Source organism: Telmatherina bonti (assembly GCF_933228915.1).
Source record: "Telmatherina bonti genome assembly, chromosome: 23".
In the NCBI taxonomy this organism is placed as follows: Eukaryota; Metazoa; Chordata; class Actinopteri; order Atheriniformes; family Telmatherinidae; genus Telmatherina; species Telmatherina bonti.
Genome location: NC_136632.1, coordinates 7,310,749 through 7,333,663, shown reverse-complemented (window position 1 = coordinate 7,333,663; position 22,915 = coordinate 7,310,749). Strand labels below are relative to the sequence as shown.

Here is a 22,915-nt window from a genome sequence, read left to right as displayed (position 1 = left end):
TGCAGGAAATGTATGTTTCATTTGCAAGTCGCTCAGGCCAAAAAGGTCTTTGCATTTGTAATCTGAAACACTTTGGGCTTATTCTCAAAAGCTGCAAATAACTAAAGTCCTACTAACACATCCATCCATCCATTATCCTAACCGCTTAATCCAATCAAGGCATGCGGGGAAGCTGGAGCCTATCCCAGCAGTCTTTGGGCAATAGGTAGGGTACACCCTGGACAGCTCGCCAGTCCATCGCAGGTCCTACAAATACAATGAGGAGATATTGACTCAGATTGACGGAGTCAAACATGAAGATTGATTGTGAATATCTAATGGGTAAGACAGTACCCACAGTGGAAACACATCTTTAGGACGTATTCATGAACCACAAGTTGGAAAAGCATCTTCATGGGAATTTATCAACCACCTCATCTCTCTCATCTCTCATCTTCTGCCGCTTATCCGGGGTCGGGTCGCGGGGGCAGCAGCCTAAGCAGGGAAGCCCAGACTTCCCTCTCCCCAGCCAACTCTGCAGGGGGGGATCCCGAGGCGTTCCCAGGCCAGCCGAGAGATATAATCCCTCCAGCGTGTCCTGGGTCTTCCCCAGGGTCTCCTCCCAGAGGGATGTGCCTGGAACACCTCACCAGGGAGGTCCAGGAGGCATCCTGACCAGATGCCCGATCCACCTCAACTGGTTCCTCTCGATGCGGAGGAGCAGCGGCTCTACTCTGTTCTCCTCCCGGATGACCAAGCTCCTCACCCTATCTCTAAGGGAGAGCCCGGCCACCCTGCGGAGGAAACTCATTTCAGCCGCCTGTATACGAGATCTCATTCTTTCGGTCACGACCCACAGCTCATGACCATAGTTGAGGGTAGGAACGTAGATCGACTGGTAAATCAAGAGCTTCACCTTCTGGCTCAGCTCCTTCTTCACCACGACAGACTGTCTATCAACCACCTGAAAGTGCAAATGTGATCCAATGAGGCGAAAACAGTAACAAGTCTGTAAATGACTTGCTCAACGCACACTAAGCAACCCGCTAACACTCAAAGACTGACAGATGGAAGAGTGATAGATGTATCCTCCGACTGGTCAGTTTTAATAGCTAGGCTCTTTTATCTAGCGCTGACCTTAACTTGGCGTTGCAAGTTGGCAACCGAGATCCCTTCCCTAGATATTTTTCTCCTTATCCACAACCGTGTTGTTCTGCTTCCTGAACATTGACTCATGTTCCCGGTTCCTGACCATGAAGTCTACCCTTAAGTACCTGTTTGGCCACTTCCTGTTTAATGCCCAGATATCTGGATTTGGGACTGGTGCAATAAGTGTGAAATTTTTCCAGAGTCCCAAATTCAAGGTGTCATCATGGATTATTTTTCTCTGCGACGTTGCCGTGGCAGCTGCATCCCCACCCGTCTCGCACTGCTGCAGAGCTATGAGCAATAACTCTGACTTCTGTTAAATCTCTTCCCTTTTTTTCCATGTCCTCAGAGTTACCTCTTACAGTTTTTTCTCACTATTCCTCTGTCACTACGACACACATATAACACAACCATATCATTTTTGTAAAGCACAAATTTGCACGCATTAACAGTCAGAGGACGTTAACCCTTAAAAAAGAAATACTATATTGCTGATTGCAGTTATGATGTGGGTAGGAACATAATTGACATGTAAATTGAGAGCTTCGCCTTCTGGCTCAGCTCCTTTTTCACCACGATAGACCGGCGTAGAATCCACATTGCTGCAGACGTCGCACCAATCTCACTCTCCATCCTTCCCTAACTTGTGAACAAGACTTGCCTAAAGCCTTCGACAACATATCTGCTAGGATCTTCAGGACACAACAAACCCCTTCACCACGATAAGGTAGTGGCTCAAGCGGAGTGAACCTTGAGCCAACTTTAAAAAATGAAGTCATCAATAAAATCAACCCGATTTTTCCTTTAAGCTATTTTGGAACGACAATCCTTCAGTTCAGAGGTTGTGTGTCTGAGCACACAAGTCCTTAGTGCTCAGAATATTTTGTGTTTTTCCTTCTTACAAACTTCAGAATAAAAGCTATTCAACTCACTCCAGTGTGAGAATCCCTCCTGCTCGTCCAGAGGTGTCCTGGTGGTTCAAAGTTGCCTGCAGAGGACGACTCTGAGGCCACAGAGACCAGTTTGGATGTTCCAGGAGTGGAGGGAAGTTTTGGATTTGTTTATTAACGGGCAAAACGTAAAATCTACAGTCACAAAATGATTAATCCAACAATTAGTTGTATCAGACATTAAAAACGATTGTAAAATTAATAGTAAACAGGAGGGCCTGAGCAGTTTTCCCTCCACTTTATGTTGCAGATTTAATAAGGGACGTCACCCCACCAGTAAACAGATGCAAAACTGTACATTTTATTTATGTTTTTTTTAAAAAGGAGTTTAATTCAGAAATATTTATTTCTTTTTAATTCATATTTTGTCAAATGTTGTTTATTGTCAAAATATAAACTCTAATTGTCTATTTAACTATTCACTGAGACGTCTCTCTGTAATATTTCTTTATTTTCTTTTTTTTTACGTCTTCTGTCAGCATCATAACATACAGAATGGCAGTCTGGGCGCCATATTTCGCCAGACAGATTTGCTCTGCCAAAGGAGACATATTATATAAATGGCTGGCTTTTATATTCTGAATATTTTAATCATTCTTTTTGTTACAATCATCAGTCCCGACATAGAAATGCTTAGTCAGGCAGGGTTATTTTAATATTCATAGATAAATGCTTCGATTCCGTAATTGGCCAGTTCAATGGACTTGGAAGTGATGTTTATGGCGCCTGGTACTGTAGGAAGGCTGCTCTGAGACACTTCACATTCAGAGAGACACCTGATAAGTAACTGCTAAGTGCAGCTCTAAGTGAGGAATTTTGTTACTCATAAGTCAACTCAACAGTGTTCCAAGAAGTTCGATTTACTTTGATTACGTTTGAACTGTGTCCCAATTCAGGGTCTACACACTTCCAAGTGCGGATTCGTCGGCTGCATACGCCATTGGGTCGTGCCAAGGCCAAGTGCTGTCCCAGTTCAAAGGCTCCTTTGGATCCACACTTCGTTTTAGTCCAGATTAGCTTGAAATGAAGGCTACAAGCAATGCATCCTTCGCGGCCTCTTTTCTCCCAGAATTCATAGCGACAGAAAAGAATGAGCAGCAGAGAGCTGGTGTAGGTAGATCAGCCCTGCGCCTACCAATTATGTCACTGTATATGATTGGCTGGATGTTGGGTACACATCTGTTGGTCTGGACAATTTACAGAAGTAGTTTTTCAGCTAAATGGAATTGTACTTCTGTTTTGTAGGATACATAAACAACGTTTATAAAGAAATCCATCATTCTCGGTCAAACGAGACTGACCACAACCTGACCATCACTTCTAAAACTCCCAAGGCATAAAGGAAAACATTGTAAAATTACACAATCAAAAATAACAGCGTGACTTAACGGTAATGTTAGCGACGCCTTTTTAGCTCCTATTTGCAAGATTCATTCACAATTTAAGCAGTTATACATAAGTTCCACATGATTTCCGGCTGCATTACATGTACAGGTGTATCACAACCAGAGGCCGCTCCGCTTGGTGGTGTTTTAATGGCGGACAAGTCGCCATAATAATGAAATAAATTCATCTCCAGATTGAAAGGAGCTTAACTGGTCTGGGGAAAACATGTTTAGTTTACCAAAGACAATATGAAAAAAAGCAAAAATATCTATTGATAAACTAGAGACCACAAGCGTCTTATTGGACTCTTATGGAGTGCAGTGTGGTGTGATGTCATCGGCCCCCAGGGCTGATCTGGTACTTTCACCGAAAAGGAGTTTTTTTTTCTTTTCTTTTGAAATGTATATACACACACATATTTATATGGCAGCTGCATTGTGTCCAATAATCACAAAAAAGAAATGAATTACATGTGTCTAATGAGGACTATTTATACGTCAGCGAGACAGGATGAGCTGTCAGCCCGAGGAGAGCTCGTCTGGTCCTCCTCCTCATGTTTGTAATTTACACACACAGGTAAATGAAAATAAATTATATTCTCATTACTGGAGCCATTTTTTATTTTTTTTTTATCATTTTAAAAAATATTTTTGTGTTTGTTGTGAAAGAATGGAATCACTATTTAGATAAACCTGGCATATGTAGTTGCTAGGCAACAGAGCACTAGAGCACTATGGGTAATGGGTAATTCTCATACACCAGGTAGGCCATCGCATTTCACTGTAAGTGCACTTTGGTGTGTGCAGACCATGAATTGGGACACATAATTTGATTACTTTGATTTTTAACCATTTTAACGAGGTCGTCAGTGGAAATTTGTAGCACGTTGAAAATGTTGAACCTACTTTTAGAAGTTTTTATCAAGTTTTCATCATTTTTTTTCAAAAGCATCCTGATCCAAACTACCTCATGCACATGTAGCCTACATTTGTACTCAGTGTATATTTTAAATCGTGTTTAGCTTATATTTCTATTTTCTCTTTTTTATTTAGCGTATATTTCTACCTACTATTTCTATTTATACTTTTATATAGTTTTTGGTATATATATGTATTTCCTTCTCTCAGCTACTCCCGTGATCTCAGTTCCAATTTCATATCTGTGACATGTAATCATCAAATGACACGATACATGTAAGAGTCTTACCAGCACTTATTTAAATAAAAACATAAATTTACATACACGAAAGAAGGAAATTCATAACAGCTTATTAAATAAGGATTCATGTGTGAACATTTACAGATGCCCAACATCATCATCGTGATGATGAAGATGAAGTGCCAACAATAACATTAAGTTTATGTTTACCAATCGTCGAAGCCATTTAGGATTATAAAATGCTAATTTTATATCAAATTCTTCCATTTTTCTTAAAATGTAAATAACCTGGATTTCTTCCTCTCCATCTCTTTCCTTCCTATGAGGAAGTGATGAATATTCCCTCCACACAAGCTTATCTGGCAGATTTAACACCATCCGCAGCTGGAAAACAGACCGACTCCATCTCAGACTGATATGTTCGCTTTTCTTGACATATTTGCATTTCGTCACATGAAACATAATCATCTTAATCATAATCATCAATAATTCCAACAATAAGGCCGTTGCCTGACTGCATAATCCAAACCTACTGTCAGGTTTAAGGGACATGTTTTGCATGGGAAAAGAGACTTTATAAGCTGCAGAATATCACCAGGAGGATTCATAAAGACTGACTTCAGCCTCTCCTTTAAAAATGTATTTTATATTTCTTGCTTTATGTCAACAGGAAGCAGCTGTTTCCCTCCATGAACTGTAATAATGACCACTTTTATTCCTTTTAATGATTCTTTTTTGTAATCTTTGTGCCGGTCAAATGTTCTTAATAAAAAATCTGACTCATACCAGCAAGTCAGACAAAGAAAAAGAGGGAAAAATATTCTGGAAGTCTGTTTGCTGAGACGATATCAGTCTTTCATAATCAAACTCTCGTTGGCGAAAACATACAAGAAGCAGATTTTCTCCGTCTCCAACAAAATGAAAGCTTAACCTAATAATCTGTGTGGACTGTTTGTTGAGAACAGAATTTAAACAGTGACCACATGTGGCAGAAACACACAAAGAGAAATCCAAGAATCTGTGATTTCATCTTGTTGCCAGGGTAACGAAGGGAACAAATGCAGGTCAAACTGAGTGGAAGACAAAGACGAACACATACGGACGTTTCTGCATGCAGTGTTACCAAAACCTCACATCAGATGGGTGTGTTTTCTACTCATATTAGGCTGTGGATTGAATTTAAGTCAAAGCATCTCAAAAGTTTCCATTTTGAAGCTGCGGCAACTTTTCAGGATGTTTCAACCTCCAGAGAAACTCATCTCGTCAGCATCCTTCTGATGTGTCACATCGCCTTTCTGCCTCTGCTGCAGTTTCTCTCGGTTTACTTTCATTGCTTCTCCTCTGCCCTTCCTACGTCATCTCATCTCTTATTTTACTGCACACATCAACCTCAGAGACACATCAGAAGTGTCAGGATGCAAAAAACAAAAAGTTTCTCTTCTGACAACAGTAGGAGGGTCTGTCAGATAAAACAGCAGAGGATCCGTTCGCATCCTGATCCGAGAGCTACAGGTGGTTGAAACCACTTTATTTTCTGCATGCAGGAGCGTGCATCTGTGCAGCTCGATGCTGGAGCTCGATTTTTGCAGTGATGGAGATGTGGTGTAGGATTTTCTGTGCGTGGGAGGGACCTCACATGGCATCAGCGGGGAGAGGCAGCAGTGATGGCAATAGGAAGAACGAGGGAAAGAGAGAGGAGACGATACAAAAAGGAAGAAATCTGGTGAATTAAAAAGATGTGGGTGATGGAGAAAAGGCACAAGTGTATTCCAATCGCTGAAAGTGAGATGAATAAAGAGATGCAGCGCAGGGAAAATTGCATTCAGCCTGTCTGAAAGTTAAAATTAAGATGCATCATGTTTGTTTGTTTTTTTGTTTTTTTTCTCAAAAAGACTTGGGAAAAACACTCACCATGAACTGGACATTGTCAAACCCATTGGCCAGGAGGTGGTTCTCATACTGGACCAGGCCGATGGAGTCCAGCCACTGGCCCACGGACTGCAGCGGGCAGCGGGGACCTATGAGAGGGTGGAGGGGTAAACGCTTCAGTAGGGAGTAGCCATCCACGCGGTAGCAGCGGCAGTCCGGCTGAGAGAGCTGGCACTGCCACATCATGTTATGGCGGGCGAAGTGGCTGTCAAAGGAGCCCGCCATGCTTTTTGAAGAGTCGTTTGGCAAAGGAGGAGGAAGATGAAGGGAGGACAGGTAGAGGGGGAGAGGGAGGGGGGGGGGAGGAGGGTGAAGGGAGAAAGAGGCTAGGCAAAGGGCATGGTGAGAACAGAAGGGGTCAGCATGCAGAGGGGTGAGGAGTGGACGTCCAGATGCGTCCAGATGCTGTGGTGTCTGAATCCGACCAGAGGAGGAGGGAGAAGAGCTGGAAGTTGTATCCAGAAAAGAGCTCCTGTCCTGGGGGGTTAAATCCTGCCAGACCCGGGTGCTGGGTAAAGATCTGCAAGCAGAAGCAGTCGCTTTCTTTTCAGCTGTTGCGCTCGCTCAGTGGCTTCCCTGCGCTTGTGTGTGCGTGTGCATGAGAGAGAGAGAGAGAAAGAGAGAGAGCAAGAGCTGCTGCGTTGTAGATTTCTCTTTATAAAGTACTCCCACTCTCATCTGTATGCTTCTGCAGCCTCCTCTCTTTCTGTCTCTCCCTCTTCCCTCAGAGCGCTGCCTCCCTCCTTCGCTCCCCGCTCTCGCTCGCGCGCTTCCCTCTGTCTCCCTCCAGTCTCTATCTCCCCTCAGCGGCGATCGACACCCTGCTCGATCTGCCGCTCTACATTTATCTGGCTCGCTCTGCTGATAATAGCCATCGCAGCAGCTCCAGCTTCTTTGTCTTCAAACCAAGCTCCCTCCCACTCACACACACACACCATCCTAACTGTATGCAAGCAGCCATATATATATACATGTTGGTGTGTGTGTGTAAGTGCGTATGTGCTGGAGAGGGGGCTGAGCTGCTTTGGCACAAACTGGATTTTTGCCTGTGGTAACCATGGTTAGAGGCAGCTTTGCATTGATGGATGAAAAGAGGAGGGGAGAGGACCAGGAGGTGAAGCGATGGGGGAGTTAATACACAGAGAGGGGGTGAATGCAGCAAATAGAGACAACTCGGGGAAGATTCAAGGTGCGCAGGTTAAGCAACTGGGAAAAACAGGTACTTTATGTGCATAAAGAGGTTTATATTACATGCAAGAAACAGGAAAATTCCCTGAAATGACAACCGCCGTCTCAATTTCATAGATTTTTCCATCATTTCTTCAGGATTTCACCTCAAGTTCCCCCCAATTATTCCGCTAGCTTTACCCTAAATGGAGTAATAAATCAGCTCGGGGACATTTTTGTTGAATCAGTCTGCTAATTTTAAGGATTGATCTCTCTGAAAATTCAACTTGATGAATGAGTGTGTTATGCAGAGCAAGCTGCCAACAAGATGATGTTGTTTTACAGTCTGCCTATGCCAATGAGTGAGACTTTGCTGACTGTTTTATCAAGCAGAGCCCCCCCATCCTGCATGGGAAAAATGACGTGCACCATGGGAGCTTGGACTAAGTGTTCATTTCCTGATTCTCAGCGTTTGAGCCGCAGCCCTCGATCTAATTGTTCATAGAGGCTGCAAGTGGACGAGTCCTCCATCTGAAGCCATTAAACTCTTGTCAACACTTTGTGTTTGCAGATTTCAGGTTTCACTTGATTTTGAACAATCCAAAAAAGTGATGAATTGGGAGTGCATTTATAGTTGTTTCGGTCTAAAATAGCACATAGCAAGTGGAGACTTCACCAAAATTCAGGAAAATCGATGATAATCACAACTAGAACTAAGTAAAATATTTTATTTTTTCCTTTTCATCTGCCTGAGCAGCTCGTTTCTTCCAACTTTCCCAACCATGCCCACCTCTTTATGGTTTTTCTAACCCTCAAAGAGTTTTAAGCAATTTCATTAAATTTTTTCATGACTCCAAAATTTACTGGATTGTTTCTTTGGTCTGATAAGTCCCACTAGTTGGATACTACAGCTTCAGGGTTGATTCCAATATTTGTTCCAATAGTTTTTCCTTATTACTATCAATGATGGAACCCAGCAGAGCAGAAGACAGAGAGAAAACTGGTTCAGCAATATTGTCATGTTCAATACCAGTTATGGCAGAGGTATTTGGCTTGAAAGAATGCAAACACAGTGATTATGGCTGCATTTCATGTAGGGGAAGTTTTCCTTTCCTGCCCTGTTATGGACCCATCTGGTGACAGATGTTTGTCAAACTGGTCTGTATGGGTAAACAAGATGGGATTTCATTGTGTTTTAATGTATTGTACTGTAATATTCTGAATAATAGTATTGCAACTGAGGTTACTTGGGACAGCGTAGGTATCTTTGGTTCTCAAAAGCTGCAGTCCTGCAGGTTTTAGGCATTTCCTGTTTCACTGAACCAGATTCCAACCAAAGTGTCACTATTTTTTTAAATCAGGTGTGTTGCAGCAGGGAAACAACAGCAACCTGCAGGACTTCGACTCTTGAGGACTACAGTTGCGTACTTCTGGCACAGCTGAACAGTTTAACAACAAAACAGCAGGCCCAGATGGGACACCAGGTACACCATAAAACAGTGGTTCCATACCGACGTTGTGCACAGAAGCTACAAATCCCAACGTCTGCCAACACACTGTTGTACCCCAGAGGGAGGGGGCAAACGTCTTACTTAAAAACCCTAAATTTTATGGTCCTTTACAATAATATCCTGCAATCTGTTGGGATTCTTCACACAGGACTTTAGTGACATTTAATATGGTTGTTCAAGGCACATACTGGGACCAGGACAACGGCGTTGCTGGTGTATTAGTACAGCCCCATTTCTGCTCCTCCACGTACGTAAGTAGGAACGTCCATTTCAAACAATGTCGTATGTCACCGCACTCATACTTCTATACATCTTTTACGTTATTACACCAGTTTATCCACTAGTGGGCAGTGCTGAGTTCAGAGTTCTTGTGGATTTTAACAGCGGTTGATGGCGGTGATGCATCGCTACATACTTCAGCTACATACGTCCAAAAACACCAGAAGAAAGAGGAAAATAAAACCAAAAAGTTTTTTGTTTCTTTAAATCTTTTTTATTTTGCTGTTTGTGCATTGTCTTCTTTATTTTCTTCTTCTGTGGTTTGCTCATTTTGCTCGACACTGCCCCTGCAATTTTCAGTCGTATTGCTCCATTTCTTGCTCACGTGAGGGCTGGCTGAGCCCCCATGAAAACAGACCAAATTACACACCTAGCCGAAGCTGGTGGTGGACAAAACTGTCCATCCATCTGAATAATGTGCAGCCACGCATGTATGGTGCGCTGATACTGAAAATATTGACAGAATTGTGGAATCACCTGTAAAATCACGGCGTATGGTGGAATTCGCTCACGTGTGATCTGTTACCACCACTAATTAAGAGTTTTTCATGGTGCCTGAGTCGCATGAACAAGTAAGAGATGGATCCCCTTCAGACTTTGATTAACGGAAAAAAGAGCTCGGCAGAAACACCAAATTTGCCAAAGAAATTAATAGGTCTAAGAAAAGTACGGAAGCATGCTGCATTCACTTGAAAAAAAAAAAACTAAACTCAGTTTTTCTGAATGAACAACCTATGCCTAAATTTAAAAAAAAAAAAAAAGATTTTTTTTTTTTTTTTTTTTAATTTTTAAATTAACGCTGTTTTTGAAGCCCGTTAGCATTATTAACAGGCTCGATCCAGGGAAGGTCCAACTTGGCCCGTTTGTTTAGTTTAATTCACTTTTAGTTTGTTTCGGAATCGAGACATTGGAAAATACTTTAATACTCTAAGTTATGTTGATTTGCGCTTGTTCAGATGTAAAACCCCATCTGATGTTCTGGACCTGGCCATGTCTCATCAAGATCAGTTAGTTAGTTAGATACGGTATGCTCCATGGATATAAGCTGATGCATATGACATTACATACGTAAATTCAGAAAAACAGAGTTTTTTGGGGTTTTTTTTCAAGTGAATGCAATATACTTCCGTAGAAAAGGGCCAAAGCTCTAATAAATAAATAAAAATATGCTAAACTAAATGGGAAAAAACAAATAATGAACTAAATTTTTGAAAGGTTTCAAACAGATTTAATAGCACCCTGTAGGCATGCAAAAGTTTGGAGGTGGAAGCAGACCTGGATCCACCTGAGATTAGAAACATAAACCAAAGGATTTACCTTCAGATTGAAGGCCTTGTTTTTATTACAAGCGTGTGTTTTCCTAAGATGGTGCAGCCCGACACGTCAGTAGCAAAGCAGAAGTCTTTCAGTTCAATGGAAGAGACTGTAGGCATCTAAGTCCAATATGGAGGATTAACACTAAGTTTTCATATCTCATGCAGTCTATGATCACTGATAAAACATATATAACATCCCCTACAGTCAGAAAATTTGCAGCTATGGTGACATCCCAAAGATGTACTATTTAACCTGCAGAAATGACGGACAAACTATGAGATTAAGATAGTAATAAACCAGAAACATCTAAATGAATCCAAAAGCTCAAACGTACACATGTGCATAAACACATACACTCTCATGCATATTTGTGTGTGGTTTACCTGAGCTGTTCTCCTTGATATGCAATCCGCTGCCTATTCCTGCCCCAATAGAGCTCATAATCTTGTCAATCTAAACAAATGAGAAAAAGACAGAGGGATGAAGAGTTAGCGGTGTACAGCATGTCTGAGGGGCAAAATCTTCCCAGTAATAAGGCTAACCCCCACTTTCTGGACTGAAGTGTCACATAACGTACCAACCAGCTCCGTGTCGCTCATTTCCCCTGTGAATTGAAAACGAATGGAAGAGCGGGGATGAAGGTAGATGGATATGTGAATGAAGAAGCTGCCTTGGCTTAATTAGTGTTTGACTGCTGGGTGTAGCGCGGAGGACCTGCTGCTGGCAGCCAAGCTACAAAACCTGCACATCGTTCAGCCTTTCAGCTGGCTCGCCAAACTCAGAGAAATGCAACAACAACAATCCCCGTTTTTCTTTCTTTTTACACAAACAATTTGGGTCATATAAGTTTACACAGTAGTACACTGTAAATATGCCTTTACAGGTGGTCTTTGTGAAGAGGCGACAGAAGAAGAAGAGGAGGAAGCGGTAGCTGGCAGAGGCAGCAACATACGAACAAACTGGCAGCAACCAAAGCACAGAGACCAGCAGAAATTAGTCAAAAGCACAGTAATTACAACCATAGTAGAGGCTCTTGGCAAGCATGCACTATCTTTCACCGCCCCCTCCCACAACTAAACTGCATTTAGAAGTGAAGATATGAAGTTATGATGAAATAAGATGGGAAAGGGGAAGTAAATGTTAATGGATGGGCTTTTGGACCCAAAACCTGATGCAGAACTCTGGACTGGGAGGTAAAAAGCTTGTATAGCTAACATCGTGGAGTTTTTCTCAGCTGAGTGTGTTTACCAGAGAGGAACATTAGGGGGTTAATCAGGATGGTATTTTACGTGTGAATGTGCCTGTATGTGAAAAGAGTGACAGTGTGTTGTGTAAACCCGTGTTTCCCACGTTTCACTGCCTGCAAATAAAGGGCTCATCAACAAGCTGGCAAGGAACCTGATGAGGAGGACCACTAGTCTGAATCGGCTGTATTTGAGTAAAAAAAGATCTAAAACATGCAGGGCAGAGGTCATAGGAGACTGGTGTAAACTGTACAACTGTAGAGTTATTAAAAATTAAACGCATAGTATGAAAGATCAAAACCTGTTCTGATTTAATGGTCATTTAAGTCAGTTGTTAATTATCAGTTATGAATTTACACATTCAAAAACTAGAAAAATGTTCATATTTTACACACACATTTTGTTTAAACTTCAAATAATTTTAAAAAGCAACCAATTTTATTTCCTTTAAATGCCGACTGAGAAATTCAGATCTCCATTTTACAGATTTACTAACAAGTGTTGGGTTGCTCTATTAGCACACATCTGTAACAGTCAGGCTGCCATTCCCCGTTTCCCCCTCCCAAATCTAACATTTTATCTTCAAAAAGGCTCCTATGCTAAAAAAAAAAATAACAATAAACTATGTGTGGAAGGGTTGCCTGGTAAACACTAGCTATGTTTCTTCAACCCTCGAATTGTGCAAAAGCTAAGTATCGCAATAAAAGATGCGAATGAAAACACCGACATTTAGAAAAAAACTTTCGAATATCCCTGAACATTTTTACGCTATCATGGGGTGGTTTTGAGTTAGAATTATCGCAAAAGTGTAATTAAAACACATTTTTCCAGATGGTACGTATGGGTCATGTGACCAGTTTATTTCCGGTACAGATGGCGCAGTGTAAGGCAATTATTTATGTTTTTACAATGAATTAAAGAGGGATAAAAGGAATAAAGCTTTCAAAAAGTCATGGCAATCCCTCCACAGCAGGTAGTAAATCCCTAAATAACGCTATGCGGCTACTTTGTTTAAGCTGCAATAAAATCTCATCCAGCTGACAAGATATAACAAGAACTGTGGCTTATGAGCTAAACACCTGCAAATCGCATTTGTAGTTTATTAAAATTGTACAAATATCACTTTTATTTTGTGAAAAACTGTCATGGAAACGCAGCTTGTGGAGAAACTGGTAATAGTGATGTCATCAGAGGGCACCTAGCTTTTGATGCACCTTCATGCATGATGGATGGACGTTCCCAACCTCATTGTAACATGCAGGTTGTGTAGCTTCTGTGTTGCCCAAACACACGCTTAGTGAGACTGGTTAATATCTGTGAGCAACCTTCAGTACCAGTGTGTACCAGTGTGTGAGTGAGTTTTCATCACTGCATGTTCTATGCTTCCCTTCTGAGCCAGTTTTCACCTTCACCTACCACCTGTACCTGTCATAGGGAAGAAAAGGACTCTTGTGCCTGAATGGTGCGTTTAAGTACTGGTGGAAAGATGTTTTCTAGAACAAAATAGCTCACCCTTCTTGCTAGATATGAAGGTATTTACCTAATTTGTTAAAAATCAAAGAAGACACAAGTAGGTTATCTTGGCTCGTGTTTATGCGTCATGCTAAAAGATGTCTGGACAAAGAGGCAGTATTTCACCTCCTTAAGTAATAACCATTTTAATAACTATACTCTAATTTTAAAGTAGGGGCATATTAAATGACAAATGAAAAATATATGCTGCATTTCCTTGAAGCTTGTTGCGCTAATGAGCATCTTTTGATGACTGACTGTAACAGTAGGTCCCACTTGGCTCGCCTCTTTCCAACAGTTCCTGCTACAAATAGATCCACTTTGGGTTTTTTTTTTGTTTTTTCTCTGAAATCTCTAACAATCACCCCAGAAGCCATCTAATCTTCTCCCCTTATGTAGCACAGAATTAACAGGAAAGGTTACCCTAATTGCTGGGAATTATGAGGAATTCCATATGGTAATTCATCACCATTAGCAAGTTTTGGAGTTGCGTTAAGTAATTAATGAACATGTGCAGGCAAATGTGGCAAGGAATGCACAAATGGGCTTTCACTCACATGCACTGGCATCTTTTTAAAAATAGACATTTTAATTAAGCAATTTTCATAATTATGCAAGATGGGAGATGCTTTTTTCCTCCAAGGAAGTCATGTGAAGAAGTGAAGTGATCCTTCATTCGCTCTGTAAGCAGTGACGAGAAGAGACATGAAAGTAATGTGCCTCCGACCCAAAGTGTTAATAAAGATTTAACAGTGGTGTCCGGTCGTTGGGTTACATCTGTGTTAGAGACCTTTTAATAGAATGAGCCTCAGGCATGAGCTCACCCTCTGTCAGGGAAACGACTTTCTCTCTGAGATCTGGTCTTCCCTGCAGCCGCGTGCAGATAAACAGTGTGGGTGCATGTTAAACTAGCACTTAGTTCCTTCTGCAGCATGGTCGCTGATTTGATTTTAAAAGGGAGGAAAAGCCCAAGCAGTTTGCTGCTGAGAGAGCAGTTTTCATACCTGCAGATGTTTTTCTTTAGTTTAAAAACTCGCCGGCTTAAATTGATTTCAGTACAAAAATACAACGCTGAGCAAAGCCGGTGCAGGTCTGAGCCTCATCGCACGGACCTATGAAAAAAAGACGCAACCCAAGGTGTGTCCATAACACACAACCAATGTCTGATTATGATAAGACACAATTTTTTGCACAAGATGTGAAAGTGGCACCCTGACTTGGCTCCTGCCCCTGTCTTGGCTCCTCCCTGTCTAGTTCTGCTCCTTTTTTATTCGCAGCTTTTTCCACCAACGATTTTCTCTTTCTCGGCTGTTTAGCGGGAGGAGGCAAATAAACCAAGGAAATCAGGGAATCCTTCCTGCATTTTCTCAGCCATGTTTGTTTTCCGAGTTTCTTCTTCACTACTTTGTATTTTCATCTTAACACGCTGTTTATATGCAGGGTGTGGCTGTCAGGTATGCACTGCTGGAGGGGGAGGAGGGGAGCCGGGAGAAGAAGCTTAGGAAATATAAGAAAATTAACAACTCTATTTCAGCCCATTTTCAGGATTGTTTTTAATCATTTTCATTTAATTTATAATTTTATTGTGATTTGTTGCTATTTGTTGTTGTTTATTACCTTTTAATGCTTCCTCTGCACCATTTCTAATGCTTTTGATATTTTATGTACATAAAATGTGCGATATAAATGATGATTAAGTACAAGTTTTAGGCAGTAAACTACAGTTTACCTGTTAGAACGTTGAATGATGCTTAAATAACAAACCATTTCCAATTAATGTTGGTTGTTATATGTGACTGCTGTCTGGGACTCAACATCCAGGCAGCTGCTGCATGCGTGACATGATGGTCTCTGACATTAGTTCAGCAAAAACCCTGCAAACACACAGTTTCAGCTGGAAAGAAACAACTTTCAGTCACTTATTTTAGGTGGATGAAGCTAAAGTTATTTTATCATGTCTGTCTTTTAATTCAAGTGGAATTGATCACATCCAGTTTCTTCCATGACCCTACGTACTTCTAGCAAACTTTAATTGATCAGGTTCATAAAAGCTTCTACAAACCTAAATAATTCCATTTAATTCAATTCAGTCACTCAAGTTCATAAAACCTTTTTTGAGGCAACAAGTTTACATTTTTTTTGTGGCATATAATGGTAATTTTACAAGGAAAACATGATTTTCGAAGAGATATTAGCTAAAATGTTGCATACGTTGGCATAGTGTACACCGTGACCTTGAAAGATTTGCGGAAACTGCAGGTGGAGGACGTAAGAAGGGCATGGATGAAATATTAATGATAATACCACGGATCATCTGAAAATGACGTCCTTGGGAAATTGAAAATAAATCGAGTGAAAAGTTGCCATCTGAGAGATGCCTCTGGCTCCTTAGTTCATACATCTACCGTTCATCAGAAATAGTCTGCGTGGAAGGGTGGCTATCTAGAAGCCATTCTTAAGGTAGGGACACAGGGACGTCCATTATAAGTCCAAAGTTTAGACTTTTTCTGTAAACTAAATGAGACCAGCACTGGACTGAAATCACTGGCAAAATCTCTAATGATGTGATAAAACTCTTGAAGATGTGTGGGATTACAGAAAAGAGGCAAACAAAACATCTGAAGAAGAGCTTTGGCTTTGGAAAGTCCCTAAAGCAGCACAGAGAACTATATCTTCTGACTTAAAGGAATGAAGAGGAAGCTTGACGAAGTGGACTCTGACCAGCGTTTTCTGATTGTGTTGAAAAACAAAGTGATCACAGAAAATATTGACTCTTCGATGGATTCTTTTGCCTTTCAGACTGTTTCCGTTTATGTTTCAATAAAATTTTGCATCTGCATTTAACTAGGGGATTAAAAAGAAACGAGTCTTCCAATTAACTTTGGAACATTAACATAACATTACATAAGTTTCCACCATGAGTTTCTATCTCATTCTGATGGTGCACTGACTTTCATTGTTTACATTCCCAGAGTCATCAGTGCCCTGCAGGGCCCCTGAGAAGCTGCACACAGTCTCCATGTTGGAGCATCACAACAAAGCTGCAGTTTACTGCACCAGTATCACTGGAAACACTGGTCGTTGTGATGCTTACCTTTTCTGAGTCTGCAAAGTAACTCTACAGAAAATTATTAAAAGATTAGGAAAATAAGGAGAGAAAGTGGTTGTGTTTCCATTACACCTGGAATTGAAAAAAATTTAATATCGCAACAAAAAAAAAACGCAAATGAAAACACTTAGTTTTGGGGAAAAAAGGCTCAAATATCACTTAAAAGTTTTTTATGTTCTCATGATGTGGTTTTTCTGATGTTTTGATACATAAACACATGGCAAAAGTGTCCCTGGATGTGACATGGGGGTTCATAACCAGTTCATTTCCAGTAAAGATGGCACGGTGCGGAACAAACAGCAAATTTCAGAGTTTTAGAAAATATAAAGGAAGAACAGCTTTGAAAAGTTGTAGCAAATTCTCCGCAGAGACTTGTTAATCCCAAAATAATGCTATGTGGTTGCCATGCATTAGCAGCAATTCTCATAAAATCTCATGAGACGGACAAAATTTTATGAGAACTGAGGGTGATGCGCTAAACACTGTTCAATGGAAACACCTGCAAATCTCAAATATTTGTGGAAACTTACAAATATCACCTTTTTTTTTTTTTGCAAAATAATGCAATGGAAATGTAGCTACAGTTGCAGTTTACTTCATACAATCATCACTGGTTGTTGGGATGCTGACTCAGCAAAGTAACTCTAGAGGTAATTATCAAAAGGGAAAAAAGGAGAGAAAGTGACACAACTAAAGCTTAGACAAGATCCAACACTGACTGACTTTTACTGGTTGGAGAGAGCTCAGAGAAGAGACAGGATGCAAGACGGATGCTGAATTAGCCGTCATTAGGGGGCGCCTCAGTCTGACAATCCACCAAGGTTCAATAGTGATGCTTCAGGTTGGGGTACCTTTTGATTTACAGATTGATCCAATTAATTAGTAGCTTTGTGATTAATTTATTTTGTTTGATCACATTTTAATTGCATGACAATATTTTCTCCCAAGAGCAACATCTTTAAGTTAAAATAGATTTTACTGGAGGACTGAATCAAATAAACGACACAAACATTAATATTGTCTATCAAAGCATTAGTAATATATTAACTGCATTTGAATTCAAAACATTTGAAAAAGAAATAGAAAGTATGCCTGGCTAAAGTTAAACAGACATAAAGCTGAAGATTCATTTTACTTTACCAGCTCTGGATGTTTTCTAATCAAGGCTCTATAACAGTATTTTTTAACATTTTTAATGTTAAGTCTGGTGATTGAGCAGATCACCTCCTGGTAAGACTGGAACTCGGAGCTGGGACCGAGCCTCGTGTGACTGCTTTTAGACGGAGCGGTGGATGTCTGGCTACAGCAGCACCCACTGAGAAGAGGAAGCAATACGTGCTTTCACGTCAGTTTCCAATGACACCACTAAAAGTCACTAAATTTGTCGCTAGTTGCTTTTTTTTAAAAACAGTCACTAGAGACGTCTAAAAGCTTTGAAGATACAACGTATCTTGTTAGCCGAGTTCCGAGGCGTGCACCAGTGTAATCGATGTGCCAGGAAATCGACATTTGTTTTCAGTTGTCTGGAACACGAACTCTGATTAAATATGTTTATTTTTTTTACCTCTTTAATTCCTCTGTGGTTAAAACCATACCCCTAGCTTAAAGTGATGCTCATGGTTGAGTCTGAAATATGACAATAAGCTGGAAAAAAGAGGTGGAGGGAAATAAAAGTCCTCTAACCTCCTCCCACTCGGCGGTGAAGGACGGCGTTCGTTCCAGTCTTCCAGGACTGGCAACCTCCCGTGAGCTGGGACTTCCAGGTCCTTGGCCCCGTGACCCAGACCCCCAACTGTGCTCTTCCTAAAGAGAAACACCAAAAACACCAACATGACGTGTGAAATTCAATTCAGCTTTATTTGTATAGCGCCCCTTCACAACAATGTTGTCACAGGACACTTTACATACACATCATTTCAAGCAAATTCATACATATCCTATAATGGAAACCAACTGATTGCATCGAGTCATGTCTTTGATCCAATCCCCCATCCTGAGCTGCACGCGGCGACAGTGGGAAGGAAAAAACTCCCCTTTAACAGGAAGAAAACCTCCGGCAGAACCCGGCTCAGGGTGTGCCACATGTTTGAATCCTACAGTAAAACTGCACTGCGTTCATCAAACAGACTAAGTATTAAGCTTTTTATTTATTTACACTGAACTAAAGACTTTTCACACAGCAGGGAACCTTGTGGCCCAGATTAGGGAGTCCTCTAACTGGCTGAAAAAAAAGAATTTTCTGACACGAGATCTCTTTGTCAACTCCAGCTGTGCTTCAGCTCACCTGAACGGGGGACACAGCCACAAGGTTAGAGTCCGACTTGGACAGAGACTTTGACAGCTGCAAGTCCAGCACACTGCGAGGCATGGACCTCATCCTCCCCAGAGTACAAGCCCTCTCTTCGTAGCCGGCCGCGGACGAAGCGTCCTTGGGAACACCTCCTGTCTTCTTCCCCTGCAGCTCGGGAACGTCGCCGTTTTGCCCAGAAGAATGCGACGATGGGTGGCTCAGCGTAGACCAGTTCCTGGTTTGAGCCTGGTCCTGGTTGACCCTTGTGTGGAAAATAGTCCGATACACAACCTGCGGTTTTTGGGAGTCGCCGGACAACCTCTGAGGAGATGACTCGTTCGCTGTCCTGGAGAAAACCTGGGAGGCTCCTCCACCAATCACAACGCTGAACTCGGGGGTCTGCAGCAGGCTGCTCGAAGCATCTGCAGAGGTATATTTAAAATGCTTGGGGCTGTAAAGGTGGTAAGGTGTATCGGGGGGTTCACAAGCCGGGGAAGATCCATGAAGAAGGCCAGCAAACTCCTCTGGGATGTGGCTCTTCCTGTGCTCCTCCAACAGAGGGTTTGATTTGGATGAAGAGCTAAGAGGGGGAGGAGGTGGATCCCGCTGGTACGGCCCGTCTTCTGCAGCGAGGAAACACAAAAACGCACACACTGACCCGTCATAACCACAATACAAACCTGAACAAGACAGAAAATTATACAAGCTGCACAAATCAAACAATCTTTCAAAATATACCGAACAAAAATCTGAGAAGTTGAAAGAAAATACATAAAACAAAAGTCAACAAGGAGGTAAATCTTCTGCTTCTCCGTAATAAAGCTGGTTGGAGTGAGGAGAAAGAAAGAGAACTCCTGACTTGGATTTTACACCTCTATTCCTTCGCTGTGTGTGTGCAAACTGCATGCTTGTGAGCCTGAACTTGTGCATGTATGCACCTGACCTCATGTAGACAGACGCACTCAGACTAGTGACTGGGTTTTTATGGGAGGGGATGCTTTCACTCACTGTCTGTGTGCAGCGGATTGAAAGAAGTCTCTGAAAGTGTCTTTTGATTCTGTGTTTAGAAGTGTAACTGCAGATGCATGTCTGTGTTTCCGTGAGCATGTGCCCGGGTCTAATTGATTACACATTCATTAGCGTGTGTATGCCCATGTCTGCACGCAACTAAACGGGAACTTTTTGATCTTAAATGTTAGAATCAGGGTAAAACCATACCATCATACAAGCTGCATAGTTCAACTTTTTAAGTCTGATAATGTATTATCTGTGGAGCACACTCATAACACTGAAAACTTAGACATAGGACATGATGTTCATGTTATTACTTATTATTACATTATTATTGTTATTCAGACAAGACGTAGAGAAAACACGACATATTTCAGACACACAGTTTATATAGTAAAACTTGTCTTCTTCCCCCTAAAAGCCACCAGGAAGCGGAAGATTACTCTATAATCACTTTGACATATCACATGGTGACAAATGCTAAATATCCCCCCAAAAAGTGGCTTTTTGTTACTTGTTTTTGTTCATTCTGTTTAAAGGCCAAATAAAGACTTTGTATCATAAAGGTCAGGCTTTAAAGGGTTAAACACACATATAAATAGAACTTTTGTATGTCTCTTACTGGGAATATGGTTTAGTGGTTTTACTCACCAGCTACAGTTCATGTTTTACTCGTTGTCTGGATCAATTTTTTTTATTTTTATTTCACCCTCTAATTATCTGTTTCTTAAGTTTCCCTGATAATTATCAGTTTTCCTTTCTGGGAGACGTTGCAGGTGATGTTCTGCTTCCTTACAGGTGCAGCAGCTGTTTTTTTAGTTGACTTTTACCTGATTTTTACCTGTCTGACTGGTGTCCCCTTGTCCTCATTCCCTCTCTTCTCTTTGCTTTCTTTTTATCTTTCCCGTTTATTTTCTACTTTCTTTGTCCCACAACCCTCTAAATCAGCATTAATAAGCACATTCAGCAGCAGTGACAATTAAAAATAAAGACAAATACTTTTATTTTCATGAAGGACTCTGTATCATAAAGCTCCTCTTGGCAAAGTAAATTTGTTTTGACACAACACCGGAGCCAGATCTGCTTGCAGTGATGATGCTGGATAGCATTATCATAATCTCATTCACCATCACCACGTTTGTCTGAAACTGATGTTGCAACATCCACCCAAAAACTGGTTTCTGCAAATGCAGCTGAGTGAAATTTTTTCTCAGCTCTGTGGTACCAAACCAGTACCGAGCTAAGATCAGCACCCTCCACATGTTCAGGTTAACGTGAAACGCTCAAGGAAACTTGAGTCAGATCGTTATATTCAATGTGACAAAACAAAGCTAACTAAAAACAACCAATCCAGCCGAAGATACGGTTCTGATCCGTACTGTGAAATGGTGCAACAATCAGGATGTTGTGGCTGTAATTCTTACTGGAAAATGTGATTAATTCCCAGCAATGCATGGAATAAAAGCATCAGCAGTACTATTGATACTGGTATATGTCTGTTAATACTGGTATATGTCTGTTAATACTGGTATATGTCTGTTAATACTGATATATGTCTGTAAATACTGATATATGTCTGTTAATACTGGTATATGTCTGTTAATACTGGTATATGTCTGTTAATACTGGTATATGTCTGTTAATACTGGTATATGTCTGTTAATACTGGTATATGTCTGTTAATACTGGTATATGTCTGTTAATACTGGTATATGTCTGTTAATAGCCACAACCAAAGGCAGATGAATGAGAGACTGCATGAACCTGTTGTGATGTTAAAGCTGACAAATAAAACCTTTCCAGCTCCATTTAATTCTGCGCTTTTATGCATTGCTTATGAAAACAGACATTGACTGGCTGGCTTCACCATCCTGAGCACACATCCCCAACCATTCCACATCAGAAAGCCTTTAACTGGATGCAAAAATCCGTTTCCACTCAGCTGCTGGCCACATCATCACCTTTTCATGTTTAAGCTCTATAAGCACGATAAGCTCTAAAATACTACAAGACGTACCGAGGGAGAGTTGATATGAAAATATCTGGACATTAAATCTGACCTCAAGAGGACGCAAAGCTAAAATGCCACGCATGTTCTGCCATACAGAGTATTTTCTGTTTGTCTCCTTATATTTACAGTCCAAGGAACATGCTGTGTTACACTGAATCTGATGGATATGCAGCCCAGCTCACTCACTTAGCAGAGTCACTGCAGAGCAGAGGATGATGGACTACGCTTGCAAACAAGTAATAATCTCAACCATGCAGCAGATGCACACGAGCACCGTAACCATGAGAACTAACATAAAAATGTGGTGGGATGGAAATTTATGCAACTGTAATTGCTCCTGGGTAAAAACTCCTGGTTACCCAGGAGGTAAAGCTTAGATGTAAATGTTCTATTAATTTGGCAGATGCTTTTATCCAAACTGCTTAACATTGATATGAATTTGAAGAATTTGGGGATTTTACAACCTTCCAACTAAAAATGACTCTCTGCTCCATGATCTGCAGCCCCACCAGAGATGTCAGGGTTCATCTAATGTGTCTAAGCTGATGTAGATTCAGCTGAAAAGAAATCATTGCCACATAAAATGGAAAAAAAAAATCTGAATTATATGTCAAGGCTCTACTAAAACACAGGGATGAGAGCAGAAATCACCTTTCACTTCACATTATTTCCAACTCAGTTTGCTAAACTTTAATGCAACACGATGGCCCGTCATGTCAACCTTCATCGGCCTGACAGGAAAAAAGATGTGTGTGAGTCAATTCGCTACCCTTTCCTCCTCCAGTTTCAGTCACTTTGTGTTAAAATCGTCTACCGAGACAACACACATAATCCTGCCACTGATAAGCATCTTTCTTTCCGTCTCACACACACTCCCTCTCAGTGTTTCGCTGTAATGAATAGAAACAGATCC

At 41.1% G+C, this 22,915-nt stretch overlaps 1 protein-coding gene across 4 annotated transcripts in view; it reads right to left on the bottom strand.

The window, feature by feature from the left end:
* Positions 1-22,915, bottom strand: part of anks1b (ankyrin repeat and sterile alpha motif domain containing 1B) — a gene marked incomplete at its 5' end in the record, with an annotated part of 320,790 nt that overhangs the window by 61,952 nt on the left and 235,923 nt on the right. For 3 of the 4 annotated variants that reach the window (XM_079263375.1, XM_079263374.1, XM_079263376.1), the window contains 4 exons: positions 6,534-6,640; positions 11,209-11,278; positions 18,374-18,493; positions 18,975-19,603. In XM_079263375.1, coding sequence (XP_079119501.1) covers positions 6,534-6,640; positions 11,209-11,278; positions 18,374-18,493; positions 18,975-19,603 — 926 coding nt within the window. Of the gene's footprint in view, positions 1-6,533; positions 6,800-11,208; positions 11,279-18,373; positions 18,494-18,974; positions 19,604-22,915 lie in introns of all 4 variants that reach the window. The other variant, XM_079263373.1, reaches the window with a different exon arrangement.